Source organism: Solanum tuberosum, unplaced genomic scaffold (genome assembly GCF_000226075.1).
Source record: "Solanum tuberosum cultivar DM 1-3 516 R44 unplaced genomic scaffold, SolTub_3.0 scf00092, whole genome shotgun sequence".
In the NCBI taxonomy this organism is placed as follows: Eukaryota; Viridiplantae; Streptophyta; class Magnoliopsida; order Solanales; family Solanaceae; genus Solanum; species Solanum tuberosum.
Window position 1 is genome coordinate 538,525 of NW_006239019.1, and position 17,760 is coordinate 556,284.

Sequence of the window (17,760 nt, forward strand, 5' to 3'; positions counted from 1 at the left end):
CCCCCCCCACCCCCCAAAAAAAAAGTTTGGTTTTAAAAACTATTTTCGATTTCAAAAATTATTTTCTACTCTAGTAAAAATAAAAGATATTTCTCAAAAATATTTTTCATTCATAAATCAAACACTAAAAATCTTTTCCGGAAAATATTTTCTACTCACCAACCAAACATGAGAAAATAAGTCAAAAATCAACTTGTTTTCCAGGAAAACATTTTCCATGAAAAACATTTTCCTTCGTACCAAACACACCCTTGATGATCATATAACTTCCAAATTATATTAATATAATCATGTTCATAAAATTATTTGATATTTAATTATCTTTATTTTCCTTACTTTCATGATTTTTAATGATCACAAATCCTAAATTATGTTAATAGTCATGTTCATGATATCATTTAATATTTCATATTGTTATCTTATAATTAAAGACATTATAAAATTTTAATATAAACATAATAAAACTTATATGTATACTAAAATTAGAGATCATATATAATTTATTTAAATCTCTTATTGTTTAAGAAAAAAATTAAATTCTTTGTGTGAATTACATATAAACATTTCTATTATTATTACGTAATAATTAAAAATGACCAACTCCAAAAATTGTATCATATAAACAATTAAAAGAACATAGTTGATACCTCAATGAAAAATATGGAAGAAGAAAGAAAGAAAAAGAGAAATCTAATATTATATGCTATTGCACTTTCCATCCAAACAAACTATATGCATATAATTTATACAAAGTGTAAGCATATAATTTAATTTATTAGAAATAATGAACATTTATTTTCTAATCGGTTAAGGAAGAGAGTGGATGTTGACTAATGTGGAATTAATATATAGTACATAAATTAATAAATAAAAAAAGAGAAAAGTTAAACACAATAACGATAAAAGCCAAAAGCAGGAGAAGAGATATAAATAACATCAATATATATATATTTATAAAAGTGACGTGACACCTCTCAATGGCCAAAAATCCTATTTATCTTTTTTTTTTTGTGATTTTTTAAAACATTTTTTTCAATTATTTTATTTTATAAAATCATCTTCTTAATTCATACCTCTTCAATTACATAAATTTAAATCTTAATTAATTTAGCAATGTCTATAACTCCTAACCTTTCATATTCATAACCTTCAAATATTTAATATACAAATTTACAACTCCTTAAAATGACACTTATAAAAACCTATTTTGAGACATGTATAATCATTACCAAAATAATATTGTAATAAAAGGAACAATTGTATTAGTGTTGTAAAAATTTATTCAACTCTTGGTACTTTTTCTACATCTTCGTCGTTGCATACACGTATTCTTTTTTAAAATTATTTCTTCTCACTATTGATAATCTCTATACGATAAATTATGTGATTAATTTTATTTTATTTTTATTGTAAAAGTAAAACCTCAACGACAGTGTTTCACTATAGCAACTTAATTCTCTCTTCTCGCAATGCATACTATAAGAATGAAAATTTAAATATTTTTTTTAATATTAATGGATCTTATGTGACACAAATATGTAGTAAATGAATGCCAGTACGAGCATCAAATATCGAAAAAAAATTCTCTAACTTTTGAATCTCCGGCATAAATATGTTCGAATGTAATTCAAGTATTTTTTTTCTCACCATGATTTAGCACAAACATATTTTTATTTGTTAATTTTTTATTATAGAGTCATTTATACAAAAAAGAAAGTCATGTAATTTATGATCGAGTAGATTTAGTATTGTTGGTTGAACCAATAATATTACTATAAGAATCATTGAATTTAGTATGAAACTATGATAATTAGATTGTTACTTAACTGAAGCTTTTCGTATCAATTTTTTATGTTTTCATTTTTTTTATCAGCAATTTTAAATTGAAAATGCAGCATGAGATTTTTTAGCAATTTTTCTGAATAGATAATATCATAATCGTAACTTAATTTATATTTCTCTTTTTTATTATATTATTTATTAATTATTTTAAAATATATTTAATATCTTTTTATATCCGCGCGAAGCACATACAAGTACACTAGTATATTATAAATATCAACTTCCAATTGTGCCATCTCAATGTTTGGTTTGAGCCTTTACTATCACAATGATGATAGCTTTTCGATAGGACTTTTTTCACTAAGAAATTAAGTTACTTTATCGTCCTATCGCTATTAAAATTGTGTTTATCAAAAGCAAATTCATTACTTATATAAGTTCTTTGCACTGAACAGATTTATTAATGTTCATTCGTCAATATTTTTTTTCTGATTGACATTAAAATAAATTAAAATTTTATTATTATAAATAAATGATTAATCATAAAAAGATATCAAAGGAAGAGATTAATCCACTCTTTTGATAGTTATTTACTTATTCAATGGTAGCTTTTATTTATATGAATTTAATATATATTTACAAATTTTTTTAAATTTATATTAGGTTTCATTTGATAACTCAAAAAAATAAATCAAATAACATGTTAAAATAATGTTTTGTTATAAATATTAGAAAAAAATAGACAAAATGATCATTGAGCAAAATTTCCTACTCAAAAATATCCATTATCAGTTTTTACCCAAAATAATCATTCGACACGCTTTAATTGCAAGCGAAATTCAATTTGCGCGTTCTTCTCGTCTTCTTTAGTCTGCTTCTTCTGGCCATTAATAACTTCTTCATCTCTTAATTATTATCCGTCCTACCCCTAAGGGTGGCCCAGTGGTTTGGGCTTGGGACTTCCATGTTGGAGGTCTCAAGTTCGAAACCCATAGGAGTAGGGGTTTTATCCTATGCGCATCCAAAGGGTAGCGGCTGCGGGTATCCCTTGTCATCAAAAAATAAATAAATTATTATCCGTCCTTCATTCCTCATTTCCTCCTCCTTATTTATTTTATGTTTTCCTCCTCCGCCTTCTTCATTTATGTTCAAAACTCAACTTTAAAAATCGACGTGTAAATATGATTCGTTTCTAGCGAATAATATATTAAAAGTCTGAAAACAATGAGACAAGCTCATATCTAAATTTTTGAAATTATTTATAAGAGATTTGATTTGGTTGAGATTAAAAACAAACTGATATGTAATGTATATTGTACCATATTAACAATATGCATTGATGTACATATATCTCTTAAATATAGTTCATTATCCATACAAAAATCTATTTTATATAACATCAATACATTACCTATACATATGATAATTTTGTTAAAAAATAGTTTTTGTTACATATGTTGTTAATTTCAAGGACAAATTACAGAAATACACACCTTTTGTTTCATTTATTTCCATTATCCCCTATTACTTTTAAAATCTCCAAATTTTTTTATTTCTTTAATGTATTCGAGCTGCATATTAATGTATCTGAGCCAGTATTTAATGTATCTGAGCTAGTTTTTAATGTATCCGAGCTAGTATTTAATGTATCCGAGCTACATATTATGTATCCGAGCTAGTTTTTAATGTATCTGAGCTACATAGTAATGTATCCGAGACAATATTTAATATATCTGAGCTTCAATTATTGTATCCGTTTTTTTTAATTTTTAAGGGATTAATGTAATTAGAAACTTTCTAGGAATAGATTGTAATTTCATATTAAAACTATGAGATTTATGTAATTTACCTAATTTCAAACTATTTTTTTATGTAAATGGAAAACTTGACTATATTTGGTGCAAATAAAATTACTATTTATCATGTATTTATGAAAATTTACCCAAAATATTACACTCCTATAGTTTATTGAAGCCTTTCGTTTACTCTAAAACCCTAGAAAACTGGAACTTTGAACTGTCCTTAAACCCCCGTCTCCCTCACTGTGTTACATGAACTCTTGCTCTTCGAAGAACCATGTTACCGGGTAGAAATTCACGGCCTCAGCATCCTTCTAAGCTTCAGGCCAATGGAACTGCTCCTTCACCTCCCCTGCAGGTTCTCCTATATCCGTCTTTTTGTCTCTAAGTTGATTATATTTTAGATTCTTGATTTTGGTTAAATTTCATCAGGTTATGGGTAACCCAGGAAGTTTTATGCCAAACCATATGCAAATTCAGTCTCAGATGGCAATTCCAAACAATAACCCGAATACCCAGTTTTTCCCTGGGCAGCTTTTGGCATACCAAATGAATCAGATGAATAATGCTAATTCTCAACAAAAAGGTCAATTCTTGGGGCAAAATATTGTTAACCCACCTCAGTTCTTGAATCAGAATGTTGGTTTTGGGGTTATGCCCAATCCAATGCAAAATATGAATCAGTTTCTGCAAATGCAAATGGCTATGCAAATGGCAAGTTATGCTCAGGCTCTTTCAGGGAGTGTTCCCATGTATCCAAACCAGGTGCCTCAGGGTATGGGAATTCAAAATTCTAACACTGCGATGAATAATGCGCATTTGGGTCATGCGAATGCAAGTGGAAATTTGTCTAAGCAAATGGCTAATGGGAGTCAGCAATTGCAAGGGCAGTCGCCGGTGATGAACTCTTTTGGTGTTGTTCAGCAGCCACAGACTCAGAACTTCAATGCTCATGCTTCTGCTAATCCACAGGTGAATACAATTGGTTCCTGCATTCTGTTTTGCTGTACTTCAAAAGCATATTGTGTTTAAGCTGGTCTAATTTCTTGCTATGTAGTGTTTTGGTTGTCTTCTCTAAGACAGTCTTAATATATTGAGTGCAGTATGTTTTACTGGTGAATCCCATATGTGATATGCTTCCTTTCTCTTAAGATGATGAAGCATGGATAGATTGTGATGAGCCTCCTTAACTAGTAGCATGCTAGGAAAAGAAGTAGCATTGAGCTAAGCAAAGCGTCATGTCGTCTGTGTACTTATAAAGGATGTCGTCTTAAGTAACAGCGTAGCTGTATAACTACATTATTTCTCGTTGCTATGTCTCTTGTTTGACACATTCTACAGAACATAATTATTGTTAATGTGAACTGGAGTAAGCTGTGTTATAGAGGAACCCTGTTCCTGTTATTGGATGCACGCATATGTGATGCTTGTTTTAGCCAGCAAAGTTTGCTAAAGCATGTTTGTGCTTATTGTTCATACCAGGTTTCTCAGGGTATGGGCCCTCAAAGCTCCAACTTTGGTATGAATGCACATTTGGGTCTTGTGAATGCCAATGTAGCCGCCCAGCAGTCTAAGAATGGCTTGTCTAAGCAAATGCCTAATGCGACTCAGCAATTGCTAGGCCAGTTGCCTCTGATGAATTCTTTCGACTTTGTTCAGCAGCCACAAACTCAGAACTTTAATCCTCCTGCTTCTGCTAATACACAGGTGAATTCACTTGGATCCTGCATTCTGTGTTGCTGTACTTTAACTCCGTAATGTGTTTGAGGCGGTTTATTTTCACCAAGTAGTTCTTGGTCATCTTCTCTTAGACCTTTTATTCTATTGACTGCAGTATGCACTACTGGAAAAACTCCTAAATTGCACCCTGCCTTTCGCTTAAGAATCAAGATTATGTAGCATAGATAGATAGTGATGAGCCTCCTGAGTTAGTAGCATGGTGGGGGAAAATGTCATCTTACTACTGGTAAAGGATGTTGTCTAAGTTGTAGCCTTGTGGTATGACGACATTATTTCTTATAGCTAGGTCATTGGTAACTTTCATCGGACATTTCCTACATGACATAATTATTGTTTGTTCAAGTGAATTGGAGCTAAGCTGCATTATAGAGGAAAACTATTCCTGTTTGTGCTCATGTAATGCTTATTTTAGCTAGAAAGTTTTGCTAAAGTCTGTGTCTGTGTATTGTTCAAACTAGGTATGTCAGGGTATAGGGCCTCAAATTCCCAACTTTTCTATGAATGCGCATTTGGGTCTTTTGAATGCCAATGGAGCTGTCCAGCAAATGCCTAATGTGAATCAGCAATTGCTAGGCCAGTTACCTATGATGAATCAGTTTGGCTTTGTTCAGCAGCCACAAACTCAGAACTTCAATGCTCCTGCTTCTACTAATACACAGGTGAATTCACTTGGTTCCTGCATGACTGTTTTGCTGTACTTCAGCTGTGTTGTGTGTTCGAAATGTTTGAGCGTTTTTACTAAATAATTTCTTTGGTTATCTTCTATTAGACCGTCTTAATCTATCATCCACAGCATGCATTACCTAGTTATATAGATTAAAGAAATGGAATTGCTTATTCAAGAGCTTACTTGAAATTTCACGGTTTGAGCGCTATCTTTCACTTAACATGATTAAGGATAAATGCATTGTGAAAAAGCCTTTTCAATTAGTAGCTTATTAGGGAAAGATGTAAAGTGAAGGACTAAGAAAAGCGTCTTGTAACTCTGTACTTGGTAATGGATGCTATCTTTAGCTTATTTTGTTCTTCTATGGCAAATTATTTCTTGTAGCTTGTTTATTTGAGAGTCATATTTGACACCTCCCACAGAAATATAATTGTTTGTTTCTTAATGTAGATTGGAGTATACAAGTTGCTTTATAGAGGAACTTTTCCATTTTTTGATTTGTGTCAATAGCATGATCCCTGTGTTAGACAGAAAAGTTGCTAAGAAATGGTTCTGCTTATTGTTACCATATCAGTTTTGGGGTATGATTTAGATTTAAAGAATACTTGAACGCATGCTTATTATGAAAATATTAAATCAAATCAGAAGGCTTTATAACTTGCACAAAAGTTACAACATCAGATTAGATTTCTGTAACTTAAGTTACAAGTCATTGGTAAGTCTCAATGCATCTAGGATCACAGTGATATAATTTGCGTAAAATAAAATATTTAAAAATAAATGAATGAATAAACAAATAGATAGCGTAAAAGTCTTCTTGATCTATGATTTTTGCTCTGGGAGAATCGAGGGCCATTTGGGCTATTCACATTTGATGTTTCTTCTGGATCATCTGAGTCCTATTAACTATTTTGCAGGCAAATCCTGGATGTGTTGTTGGGATTAACCCATCAAAAGGCAACCAGCAAAATTCTTATAATAGTAACTTCTCGAGGAATCAAAAGCACGGAGCTAAGTATGTTCTACTCTTCTGGTTCATTTATGTTTCTTTGTTCTATATATAGCCTTTATTCATCTTATTCCTTTCCTGATCTCCATTTTCTGCATATCTAGGATGTCCAAGTTTGGTAAAGGGAAGTTCTCAACTCATAATAAAAACCTGGAAAAAGGTGAGAGTTGTCTTGGTTTTTTGCTCATTTTTACATCTTACCTATCCCTATGATTTGTCAATTCCAACATGTCCCTTTTTTTTTGGATGAAGCAAGTGATTTAATGAAAAAAGCATAAAAAAGATGCATTAGCTCAGGATTTGTCACTGGAGCTTACACAAGAGTCTGGCTTCTATACATTAAAAAAGACTGTCCTGTTATTTGATTGCTCCACACGCATGAATTGGATGTTTAGTTTTAAATGGTGAATACAAGCTCTACATGAAATTGGCTGTTTAGTATTTCCTTAATAAGCTTCATGGTATATTCTGACCATTGTAGTAGTTGGAGATGCAATGACCAGCACTGAATTTGTAGGTTTGAATTCTGGTTAGAAAAGCAGAACTTTGTAAAGAAACGCCACTCATCGTGTATACTGTATCTTTCTCATTATATGTATATCTCATTTGTTTCTGGATGTATGCTGCTTGTAAGGTCAGCAGTTCTACTTGTATATTTGTGTATCATTGCTCTTGAATTGCTTGTAGTAACTACTTTCATTCACACCTTTTTTCTCAGGTCATCACAGAAATAGGGAGAAAAAAAATATTGATATTAATTCAGTGAAACCTGAGATGGAGAAAAAGAGGTACTTCTCGGTTTTAGTGGAATCTTATGTTGCATTATATGCAGCAGAAAGAAAAGTCTTATTGACATTTATTCGGTCAGTTTTGAGAAGTTCTCTGACTACAATTTTGCATGGAAGTTTTTTTTGCTTTTTTGGTGTGTCTCTTGTCTTTCTTGGTGATCAGCTTTTTAACTTTTTTGAGACATTGCACGCACGCCATTAGTTTGTTTTCAAGAAGTTGATCAGCAAATACTTCAAAAGTTCGATGTGGATAATAGGGATTTCTTTAGATTCAGTAGCTATAAAGTCGAAAATGATCTATTTTATTACCAACTAATAGTTCAATTATAACAAACGCCCTTCAACAATCGAATTGTTTTTTCTGCATGTCATATGAGAGAATGGAAAGTCCTCGTAAAATTGAATGTTGCATATATCTGGTGCCTGTGCTTGTGGAAAGTAGCAGGTACCAGTTGAGTAGTCGAGGTGCGTACAAGTTAGCCCACACACCTCCTTTATAAAAGAAAACGCTGAAGGATTGCATAGCATGATGGTTCCTTGTTTGATTTCTATTTATGGTGAGATTTTGTTCTGAAAAGAATAGCAGCATAATCAACTCCTATTAACTTCTGCCATTTTTTCAGGAGTTGATCTTTAGATTTTGTTGTTCTTTTGGCGGTTGTCTTCACTGTTTTCTGAACTGCTACCTCTCAAGTCTTCTTCATTTAAATCACCTATGTTTTCTTGTACTATATTTCTGTTTTTCACTTTTGTTTTATTTTTGATTTATTTTCTGTGGATATTACTCTGTGTTGCAAAGACCTCTCTTGGTGACTTACTCGGCGCAAGAAATTCAACAGTGGCGGGACGAACGCCGTAAGAACTACCCTTCAAAAGGAAACATTGAGAAGGTTGGTTACCTCTACTTGAAAATGATGTTTGTACTTGAATGTATAGGAACATGACATATCTTAAGAATAAATATGCTTTGCTGCAGCAGCTGACAGGGAAAATGGTAGAGTCCGAGGATAATTCGTGTGCTGCCAAGTTGCGCCGTCAGGTATGTTGATATCTCAAATATTAGCATCCCGTGTCATCAGAAGTTGCTTTAAGACGCGAACTGTGTAATTTGTTTTTACGATTAATACCTGTTATATCTGTGTGCATGTGTCCCTGTTTGTAGATTAATATTGTCTTAGTTGCACTTCTTGTCCTGTGACATGAAAGTCCTAAGGTTTTTATTTACATTTTTGTTTGCTGAACTGGTTATGAAAAATAAATAAATTGCTTTTTGAACTCAGTTGCTGTCTGTCTTTGGCTTGAGGTTGGCAACATCATTTTTTCCTCAAGTTTAATTTTTACATTTTATGCATATTCTGCTGTTGATGAAAACCACTAGTTTTAAGAAGAGCACATATCTGCAGCCCAGGGTCCACAGTTTTATTCTTTTCACTGTTTGCTTTGTGTTGTACATGAAAATATTATCTTCTAGTGCACATAGGCTGAAGTCAGTATAGCTTAGGTATATTGTCCAAACTACTCCTTTTTCTTGTTGTATCCATCCTCCCATTGGATACTGTATTGAGATACTACAGTAGAAATGAGGAACACCAAAGCTACCTGTTTCTACCCCTTCCTGCTCCATATGAAAAAGGAAACATGAAAGGAAAGCTATGGAAGAAATGAATGAGCTATGCGTTTCTTCTTCTTTGCAAAAAGAAGACATGTTATCGAAGTGAGTGAGATTGTATGATGAATCCCTTTATTAAATCAACTAAAAAAATGTGAGGATAGTATTTTGATGTACTCTCTTCATTTGGATCTTCATGATGTTTCTAATGTTTTCTATTCCTAGAGATGCTATATTAATACCATTGAGGTCCATGCTAAGTTCAAAATACATATTCCTTCCCTTAAAGAAAGACATGGAATCACGTACTCTGACTATTTTCCAGTTGTCTCCAAATTTTGTGAGATTTTGTTTGGACTATAATACCTCTTCAGAATCAAGGGAGGTGAATGTATGCAAATTGAATATTGGTGAGTAGAAAAATAGTTGGGTCTTTGGTTTTCTCTAACTCTCTGTTGAGACTGGAGAACTAGCGGACAGTCTTTATAGGATGTGATGTTAAGAATTTGGCAGCTCAAGTAGGAAACTCGAAGGCTTTCTGAAAATTCTCTCTTCCATGATAAGCAAAAGATCTTGTGCATTCCTCCTCTAATCTCTGAAAGCCTTCTCAAAATTCCTTTCTTGCGTAGCAGGTTCTAGTCTCAAGATCACGGGAACTGAACCTTTACTCTTTGTTTGCTTTCTTTACACATTTTAATTAACACTGCATGTCTATGAGGATATCTCACATACCTCCCAACATTGAACGTTTTTCATTAACTCTTTTGTTTGTCCAAAGCTTCTTTTATAATTAGCTAATGCCTGCACAACATCTGAAATGCAAGCATGTTATAGCTTTCTTCTGAAGTCTGAACCTAGATGACCGATGGCTTTGTTATCTAGACTTGCATATTAAACATATGCTGAATTTGCATTTATGCTACACTTTAGAGAAGTTCCATACTTGGAGGAAGTAAATGAACAATGGTTCCCCTTGTCCGTTCAATGTACAGACATTTTCCACAAATCTCTGTTCATCACACGAATAGCTTTCACATCTTTCCCCCTCAGTTACCTTAGACTACTCATCTTTACACAACTCTGATTGCACTAAATATATTCTACTTCCTGAAGATTTCTGTTCGTCCTGCATAGCTAATGTAAATTGTCCATGGACCTATTATTTGGTATTCGTTCATATACTTGTATTATTTACTCTTTAGCAAGTTCAAAAAGGCTCTCTCTCTCTTCATCCGTTTCATTGTCTGTATTTACTGGTAATTCTTAGCTATTCATGTTGGTTTAATTAGTTGAACTTTATGCAGCAACTTAAGGAAATTCTAGCCAAGCAGGCTGAGTTAGGCTTTGAAGTTGCAGAAATACCATCATCCTATCTGTCAGATACTGAGAAACAAGTGGATGGAATGGAGCAAAAAAGGCCGCTGAGTAGAAAAGAAAGGTTCCAAAAAAGGTTCAATAAAAAAGAAAAGTTCAACCGAAATGATCGTTTCTCCAAGAAACGAAGATTTGGAAACTCCGATTCATCAAATACTTGTGATCAAAAGGGCTTTCCTGCAGGAAAACAGGATGTAAACCGTGAATCTGTAACTCAGGTTACAAAAAGTGCGAGAGAATCAACACTGCTGGAGAAACTATTGAGTTCAGATATTCGAAGAGATAAACGACGCCTATTGCAGGTCTTTAGGTTCATGACCATGAATTCTTTCTTTAAAGATCAGCCGGGGAAACCCTTGAGGTTTCCTCGAGTGTTACTTAAGGAAACAGGGAAAGAAATTGAAGCTGCTGAAGAAATATCTGATGTTATAGATACAAACATTGAAAAATCATCATCAGACAACGACAACGACGAAGAAGATAATATTGCTGAATTTACAGAAGCAGTTAGTAGTGAGTTACAAGAAAATAGTAGCAGTGAAAGTGAAGAACCTGAGGAAGAACAAATCTCTGGTTAAACAAAACAGCCTGTATCTCTGTCACTGTTTATTGTATATGCTTGTTATTTTCATCTTAATTATGTGTAAATTCTAATGTCTAAATATCAAGGCTGGTACTGAAATTTTGATTTTCAAGGGTTATTTGATGAAACTTTTGGCATGTAGAATAACAGTGATGTCTGTTAATATTTGTTTATTTCAAGTGTACTAAATGAAAGTCTTGGGGATAAGTGAAACTCAACAACTTAGTTGTCGTTTCGTAGCTGGTTAAAGTTATGCAGTTATTACTAATACATAGAACCACAGGATAATCCTTGGTTAAGTATTACTTTATGTGTGATTATATGAAATGTCAATATTGGAGGGGAAATAAAACAATATTCATTGATGAAGAATATTTAATTTTTAAAAATTAATTAGCAATAAAATACACAAAAATAAAAGGAGTTCCATGATTGAGAAGAGTGGTGGCATTAGGCTGCAGAATATAATTCCAGCTTCATCAAGTATAATTATTATATTCTATCAATTTGAATTCAACACGTTAATTTCCCTATGAAAGATCAAAGAAGAAGCCAAATTTAATTATTTGATTAGGAACGTAGTTTAAAATAAAATATCTATAAAGTAGTCAATCAGAAGATTCATAATGTCTAGTAGTCAAATAACGATCAAGAGTTGAGATTAATATTACTCATTTTTCTGACGCTGAGTAGAGAATAGTATTAAAATGTCTTTGATAATTATATATCAATATTTGCTATTATAACTTTTGTTAATCCTCTAATTAACTATTAAATTTGGAGTATCATCAATTAATCATTACATTTAAAACTGAATAAGTGAATTTTACTCTTTTTTTTGTGTGTGTTGGTATGTAAGTAAAAATTATTGTTCTAGAAGCATATCTATGTAGTTTAAACAAACAATATGCAAGGTGGTGGTAGGGTAGGGGTAGAGAGGGGGCTACGGGAGTCGGGTTGATATGATGCGTGTTGGAGAGTGGGGAGGATGTCATTAACGTAGAATTTCACTAGTGAAACTCTCGCTATTGAAATCGTTTTCTTTGTTTAAGAAACTTATTTTCTTTGTGAAAATATTTTTCAAAAATTTTGACGAAACAAATCTCAGAAATAAGACAATTCAAATCTGTAGAAGTGGAACATTCTATTACGTACTATTCTTGTTATGCTTGGGTTGTAAAATTCAAGTTCCTATTTAGATAGAAAGTACTAAGAATTATTTGAATTTAGACTAGAAATTCTTGTAATAACGGTCAAAATAGGATTTCTTTTTTTCTAGAGGTGCCTCATATATAAGGGAAATAATAATAATAATAATTTATTTATTTATTTATTTTAAAAAACGTTGATTTCTTTGGCGGTTGATTTACGATAAAGAAGTTTCCAAAATGAGACATCTCAAAGTGATTGGTTCAAATTATTGAAAAAATTGCATAGACTTTCATAACGTGTAAAACCTGGAAACAAATTCGTGTACGGTGGTGTATATATACTTTCGTCGTCTGGTTTGTTCTTATTTGATTTGACACATTTCAAAAATAATAAATAAAGTAATAATATATTGCATGTCTGCATCACCTCTTATTATTATTAAACTCACTAAATAATGAATAATATTTAATAATAAGAGTGAAATAGATATAAAATAATAAAAAAGATAGTTCTGCAAATTAAACAAGTACAAGTAGATAAATAAAAATGGACAGATGGGAAATATTTACCATTCTATCATATTCTTTATTGATAATAGATTATTACTTATTATTTTTCTTAAAAGACAATAAAATTTTCAGATAAAATAATTAACTACCTGGTTTAAAACATAATTGTTCCTGAATAACTAAAAAGGGATTATTATGCCCTGTATTAAAGACAACCTTATATACTTAGCTTTTGTTAATTGAGTGTTATGTTCGGAAAAGGGACAGATCACGATAGGTTTAATGTAATATTTTAATTAAATTCTAAATCGATTAAATATAGGAGAAATGTTTTATATTACCCTTATTTAGAAATGGGACTTCAAAAGGACCAACACTGCATCTTTGGGTTGTACTAAGGGTAGTACTGATGGTACGTTCAGTTGCTCCTTTTTCATTCGTCAATAGACACCTGTCCCATTTCCCTTTCACTTTCTCTAGAACTTTCCTACTACCGTCTCACAATTTGGTAAGGGTTTTTCGTCGCCTCCTTCGTAAGCTCCGTCCATTTTCTGAACTCTTCTTTCCGTACAGCTGAGCTCTTCAATGGCCGATCCATCGTTTCTTCAGCCTCTTCTGTTAGTCTGCAGAGCTTCAATTTCTGTCTGAAGCTTTCGTCAACATTTTGGTTTGCTTGGGATGCGCTGCGCAGGTATTTCTTTATCATTTAACCTAACTTTCTCTGATAGCTAATTGGTCTTGCGTAGATATAGCTAGAATCAACGATTTACGTGCTCAGCAAGAGAGAAATACCTAAAATTTACCGCCGAACAAAACACAAATAGCATTTCACATTTTTTGCGGTAGTACCACAAATCGGTCAAACCGATAAATCGCTATAATTGTGGTTTTCCTGTTGAAAGATTTCTGACGTGCACCAAGTGTTTGAGAAAATGTCTAAGCTAGAAAAAATCATACTTCGCTTACACTTTAAGTAAAATTTGGATTTCGTGCACTCATTTTAAATCCCTTGAATATTTTGAATTGTACCCACTGCTTAGAACCTTCTGCTTTCAACGGTTTCTGCTTTTCTCTTTTGTCTATTCTTTATGCTTTCAATTTCACAGCTTTGTACTCTTCAGTTTTGGGATAGCTTTTGCCTTCTTGCTGATATGCACACTCTTTTTCATCTTTGGTTATGTTATAGTTGAAAGTATTTACTGCTTTATTCTCTCCTATTTATACTTGTGGAGTCAGCATTCATGTATTCTTTTATTAGCCTGCTTTATTTATGATAACCTTAAAATTAGTGCTTCAAATTTATTTATTATGTTTATAGATCTTTCTATGTTTTATGTCTTCTCTTAATATATTCACTTTATTCTCATTTTTTTAACAGAACTATACTCTTATTGTGCTTACTGATCTTTTCTCAAAATTTAATAGCCAAAAACATTATGAAAGTTTACATCACTGCTTCTATCTGTATATAATGATTGGATGAACATTATTGTCCTTTTTCTATGGCAGTCTGTGCAACTCGCACAAAATTCATCGTTAATATTTCATTCATATGCTACAAATGCTTCCCTTTGGCTTCTTCATTTTCAATTCTTAGGTAGAGCTGCATGTTATCCAATGCACATGTTCTTCTTATTCACTGCGGCCATAAAGTTCAAGAGCGAATATATTGCCCCAATCATTTCCAACAAATAGTACTGCTCTATGCTAGCTCGAAAGGTATTGCTACTCTCTTCTTTCCTGCTGAACGTCATCGAGAATTTTCCCCTTTTTCCAGTCTGCCCAGACCTATAATGGTAGCTTTTTTCATTATTTTGGATTCTTAGGTTGCGTATCATAAACTGTATGTAATTTTCCTATGCATGTTTGAAAATAAAAATTAATATGTATATAACTTTGATGTACAGAATGCATCTATGGTGGTTTTTGTGGTGATTTTACCGAGTTCAGGTCTGCTCAAAAGTTTAATAACAACGAGCATAGCTCTCACTTCGAATCGGCTTTAAACTCTTTCCCATCTTATTTTCTTTGACTTCTTCAAATCTGCTTCTGGTAAGTCTCTAAGTCTTTTGTTTTAATTGCTCTGGTATTTTTATTCTTTATCTTTACTGGTGGTTAACGATCTCTCTCCTTCACTCTTTCAATATCGGATCTCTCTTTGAAATGTCAATCTTAATCTATCTTCGCTTAACTATTGTTTCTTGTAATCAAGAACCATTTGACAAAACAAAGTTAAATTCTTAGGCGTAAAATTTCTAATTCAATCACCCCCTATATTCAGTATAGGAAAAGATGCAATATTGTTTGTTTGAATCATAAAAATCCACCAATTCATGAAATGTCCTGTTTGTTTAAATTATAAAAACCCCAAGTTCATGTGAATATCCTGTTTGTTTGAATCATTTTCAAGATAATGATAACCTAAGAATTTTTTCAACTTGTGCTCATACACTTCACATTGATTGGTTTCCATATCTTCTATGAGGTTGCTGGAGATCTTGGTAATTTGCAGTCTCTACTGTGAAGAGGAAAAATAACTATTTTGTGAACTCTCTTTGTTCATGATTACTGTTTATTCCTAAGTTTATTTCAATTTAACACAATATTAGCTATTCATAGTCTCATCAGCCTTTGCTATGAAGCTTGAAGCTTGAAGGATTGTCGTTCTTTAAGTTTTCACTTTCTTCTTTTGTTGAATTCAATGGACACATCCCTAAGGAGCTCAACATATCTTTTTTTTTTTTTGACTCGATATTTGAACTTAAGAATAATTTGTGTTGGTTCATTGATGTCAGAAATAATTCAAATTCTTTGAACTTTATTTCAGCCTTCCCAAACTAAAACAAAGGTGTACAACTACTATATTTGATGTGGAGTATCTTAATTAGATATGTGTTTTTCTTTCATATATGAATCTTGATATTTAAGGTGTAGTTATTTTGAAGTGTTGTGTTTTCATTATTCTTTGTAATTATTTTTTTGGGCTATAGCAGGGAACTTTTCTATGCATGAATTAGAGAAAAATATTGATTATTAAGTCTCTGTATTAAGTTACAGTTCATGTTGTAAATCCTTCTATTGATTACCATTTTGTTGAAGTGCTTAGTTATAACAGGGAACCTTAATTTGGTATGTAGGATTTGAAGAAGAAAGATGAGTTCAACCATGCATTGGTTGCTATTGAAGAGCAATACAAATGACATTTACCTGAGAAAATTACTAAATAAGGAGTATGCATAAGAGCAATTTCAACTTTATCACCCTTCTAGCATTGATGTAAGTTGTTCTACTTGGAGTAAGTCATTAGGTGCTATCAGCAAGAAGCTAATGAATTTTTAAATTTCCCAACTACCATAAAAAAGAAAACCAAAATCTTTCAGCTCAGGCCATTTTGAGGCATATTTCAGATCTTACATTAACTACATGTAAAAAAAAGTACTACTCACTTGGCCTTGAAATGATATGTATTATTGATCAAGTTTTAATTTTTTGTACCCAGTAATCAAGACTATCAGTAAACTAGATGAAATGAGAAAAATAAGCTACAACATGCTTTTATCTGTCAAGAGACGCTCAAGTTATTAATGTTAGAGGAAAGATTAATGGCAGAGTGAATCTGAGTCCATATACTCCATCCCTCTGTATTATCTGCTTTGCTTTACCTAAAAGTGTTCATTATAGTTTTATCAGATTTAGAAATTACAATGTCCAAGTGCAGTAATTTATATAGCACCAAGTGCTGACGATTTTACTTGGTAAAACAAAGTACAAACTAAAGTTCTAATCTTTAGCAAGACAAAAGAAAAAATATGTCCATGATATCTTAAGATTGCTTTTATTAAGAGTAGACAAAGAGTAAAAGAAAAAATATGCCCATGATATCTTAAGATTGCTTTCTATTAAGTAGCCAAAGAGTTGATCCAATTTTATTTCCCTTTTTTTTGACCTATTTTGGTCAATATAAACGTAAGTTCAAAGATAAATTCTCATTCATCTTTTTTCTTTCTATTAAGAGTTGTGTGAAGATCTTTCTTGACCAATCCCTTTGACACTCATTCTTCAGGAATAAGGAAGAGTATTTTTAAGTTTGAATTTGTTTATTTAGAATCTAATTTCTTCTACTTCATATTTATTTTATATCACTATTATCCCTCTCTTTTCCATGTGTGGCCTTTTCAATAATTTGCAGGAATAACAGATTACATTTTCTAGGTACTGAATAGAGAGGTTCTAATAGCAAATTGATGAACAATTTATCATTTAATCTCATATGAACTGAAAGGATTCTTAGCTTTTCATTTGTGATGAACTTGAATGACATAGGACTTCATACGTGGTATTGATGTTTTCTATTTCTCTCAACTTTACATGAAGTTTGCCTTGCAAAGTTTTTTCAAACTTTAGCCTAATATGTCCTCATTTTCATTCTTGCGCTAATTCAAATTTCAGTTATCAAAAACTATCGTAATTGGTTCATATTCATCTATTTCGATATAGTAAATTAGTGATCTACCAACAAAGGTGTTTGTATGCTGTTAATGAAAACACATACTGCCTTTTCTATTCTCTTCAAGTCTTTTTCCTATCATCTTCTTCCTCTACTTTTTTCAGCTACATCTATCTCACTCAACTTCTATTTCTCCTTTTCAGATTTTCTAAAATTTCATTTACGTTTTCAGTTGTTGTAATATGTAGTTGTCCAATCAAATATAGGTACATTAGAAGGTTGAAATCATGTAGACCTTGAA

The 17,760-nt window shown here is 32.1% G+C and overlaps 1 protein-coding gene across 2 annotated transcripts; it reads left to right on the top strand.

Moving 5' to 3' along the window:
• The first annotated feature begins 3,731 nt into the window (after nt 1–3,731).
• Nucleotides 3,732–11,564, top strand: LOC102599911 (uncharacterized). 2 transcript variants are annotated; one of them, XM_006347648.2, is made up of 10 exons: nt 3,732–3,939; nt 4,014–4,553; nt 5,064–5,288; nt 5,780–5,980; nt 6,906–7,003; nt 7,102–7,157; nt 7,716–7,785; nt 8,585–8,675; nt 8,762–8,824; nt 10,699–11,564. In XM_006347648.2, exons 1-10 carry the CDS (start codon nt 3,859–3,861, stop codon nt 11,344–11,346), a joined length of 2,073 nt encoding a protein of 690 aa, XP_006347710.1. In that variant the 5' UTR covers nt 3,732–3,858; the 3' UTR covers nt 11,347–11,564. The 2 variants fall into 2 exon arrangements, with proteins under 2 accessions (XP_006347710.1, XP_006347711.1); XM_006347649.2 differs by having other exon boundaries at nt 8,765–8,824.
• The last annotated feature ends 6,196 nt before the right edge of the window (nt 11,565–17,760 follow it).

What these genes read in the sequence shown, in the direction of transcription:
- LOC102599911 (XM_006347648.2), top strand. Translation starts at nt 3,859, where the DNA reads ATGTTACCGGGTAGAAATTCACGGCCTCAGCATCCTTCTAAGCTTCAG. An exon ending in CTGCTTCTACTAATACACAG is followed by an intron (nt 5,981 to 6,905) that starts GTGAATTCACTT and finishes ACTATTTTGCAG; the next exon opens with GCAAATCCTGGATGTGTTGT. An exon ending in CAAAAGGAAACATTGAGAAG is followed by an intron (nt 8,676 to 8,761) that starts GTTGGTTACCTC and finishes GCTTTGCTGCAG; the next exon opens with CAGCTGACAGGGAAAATGGT.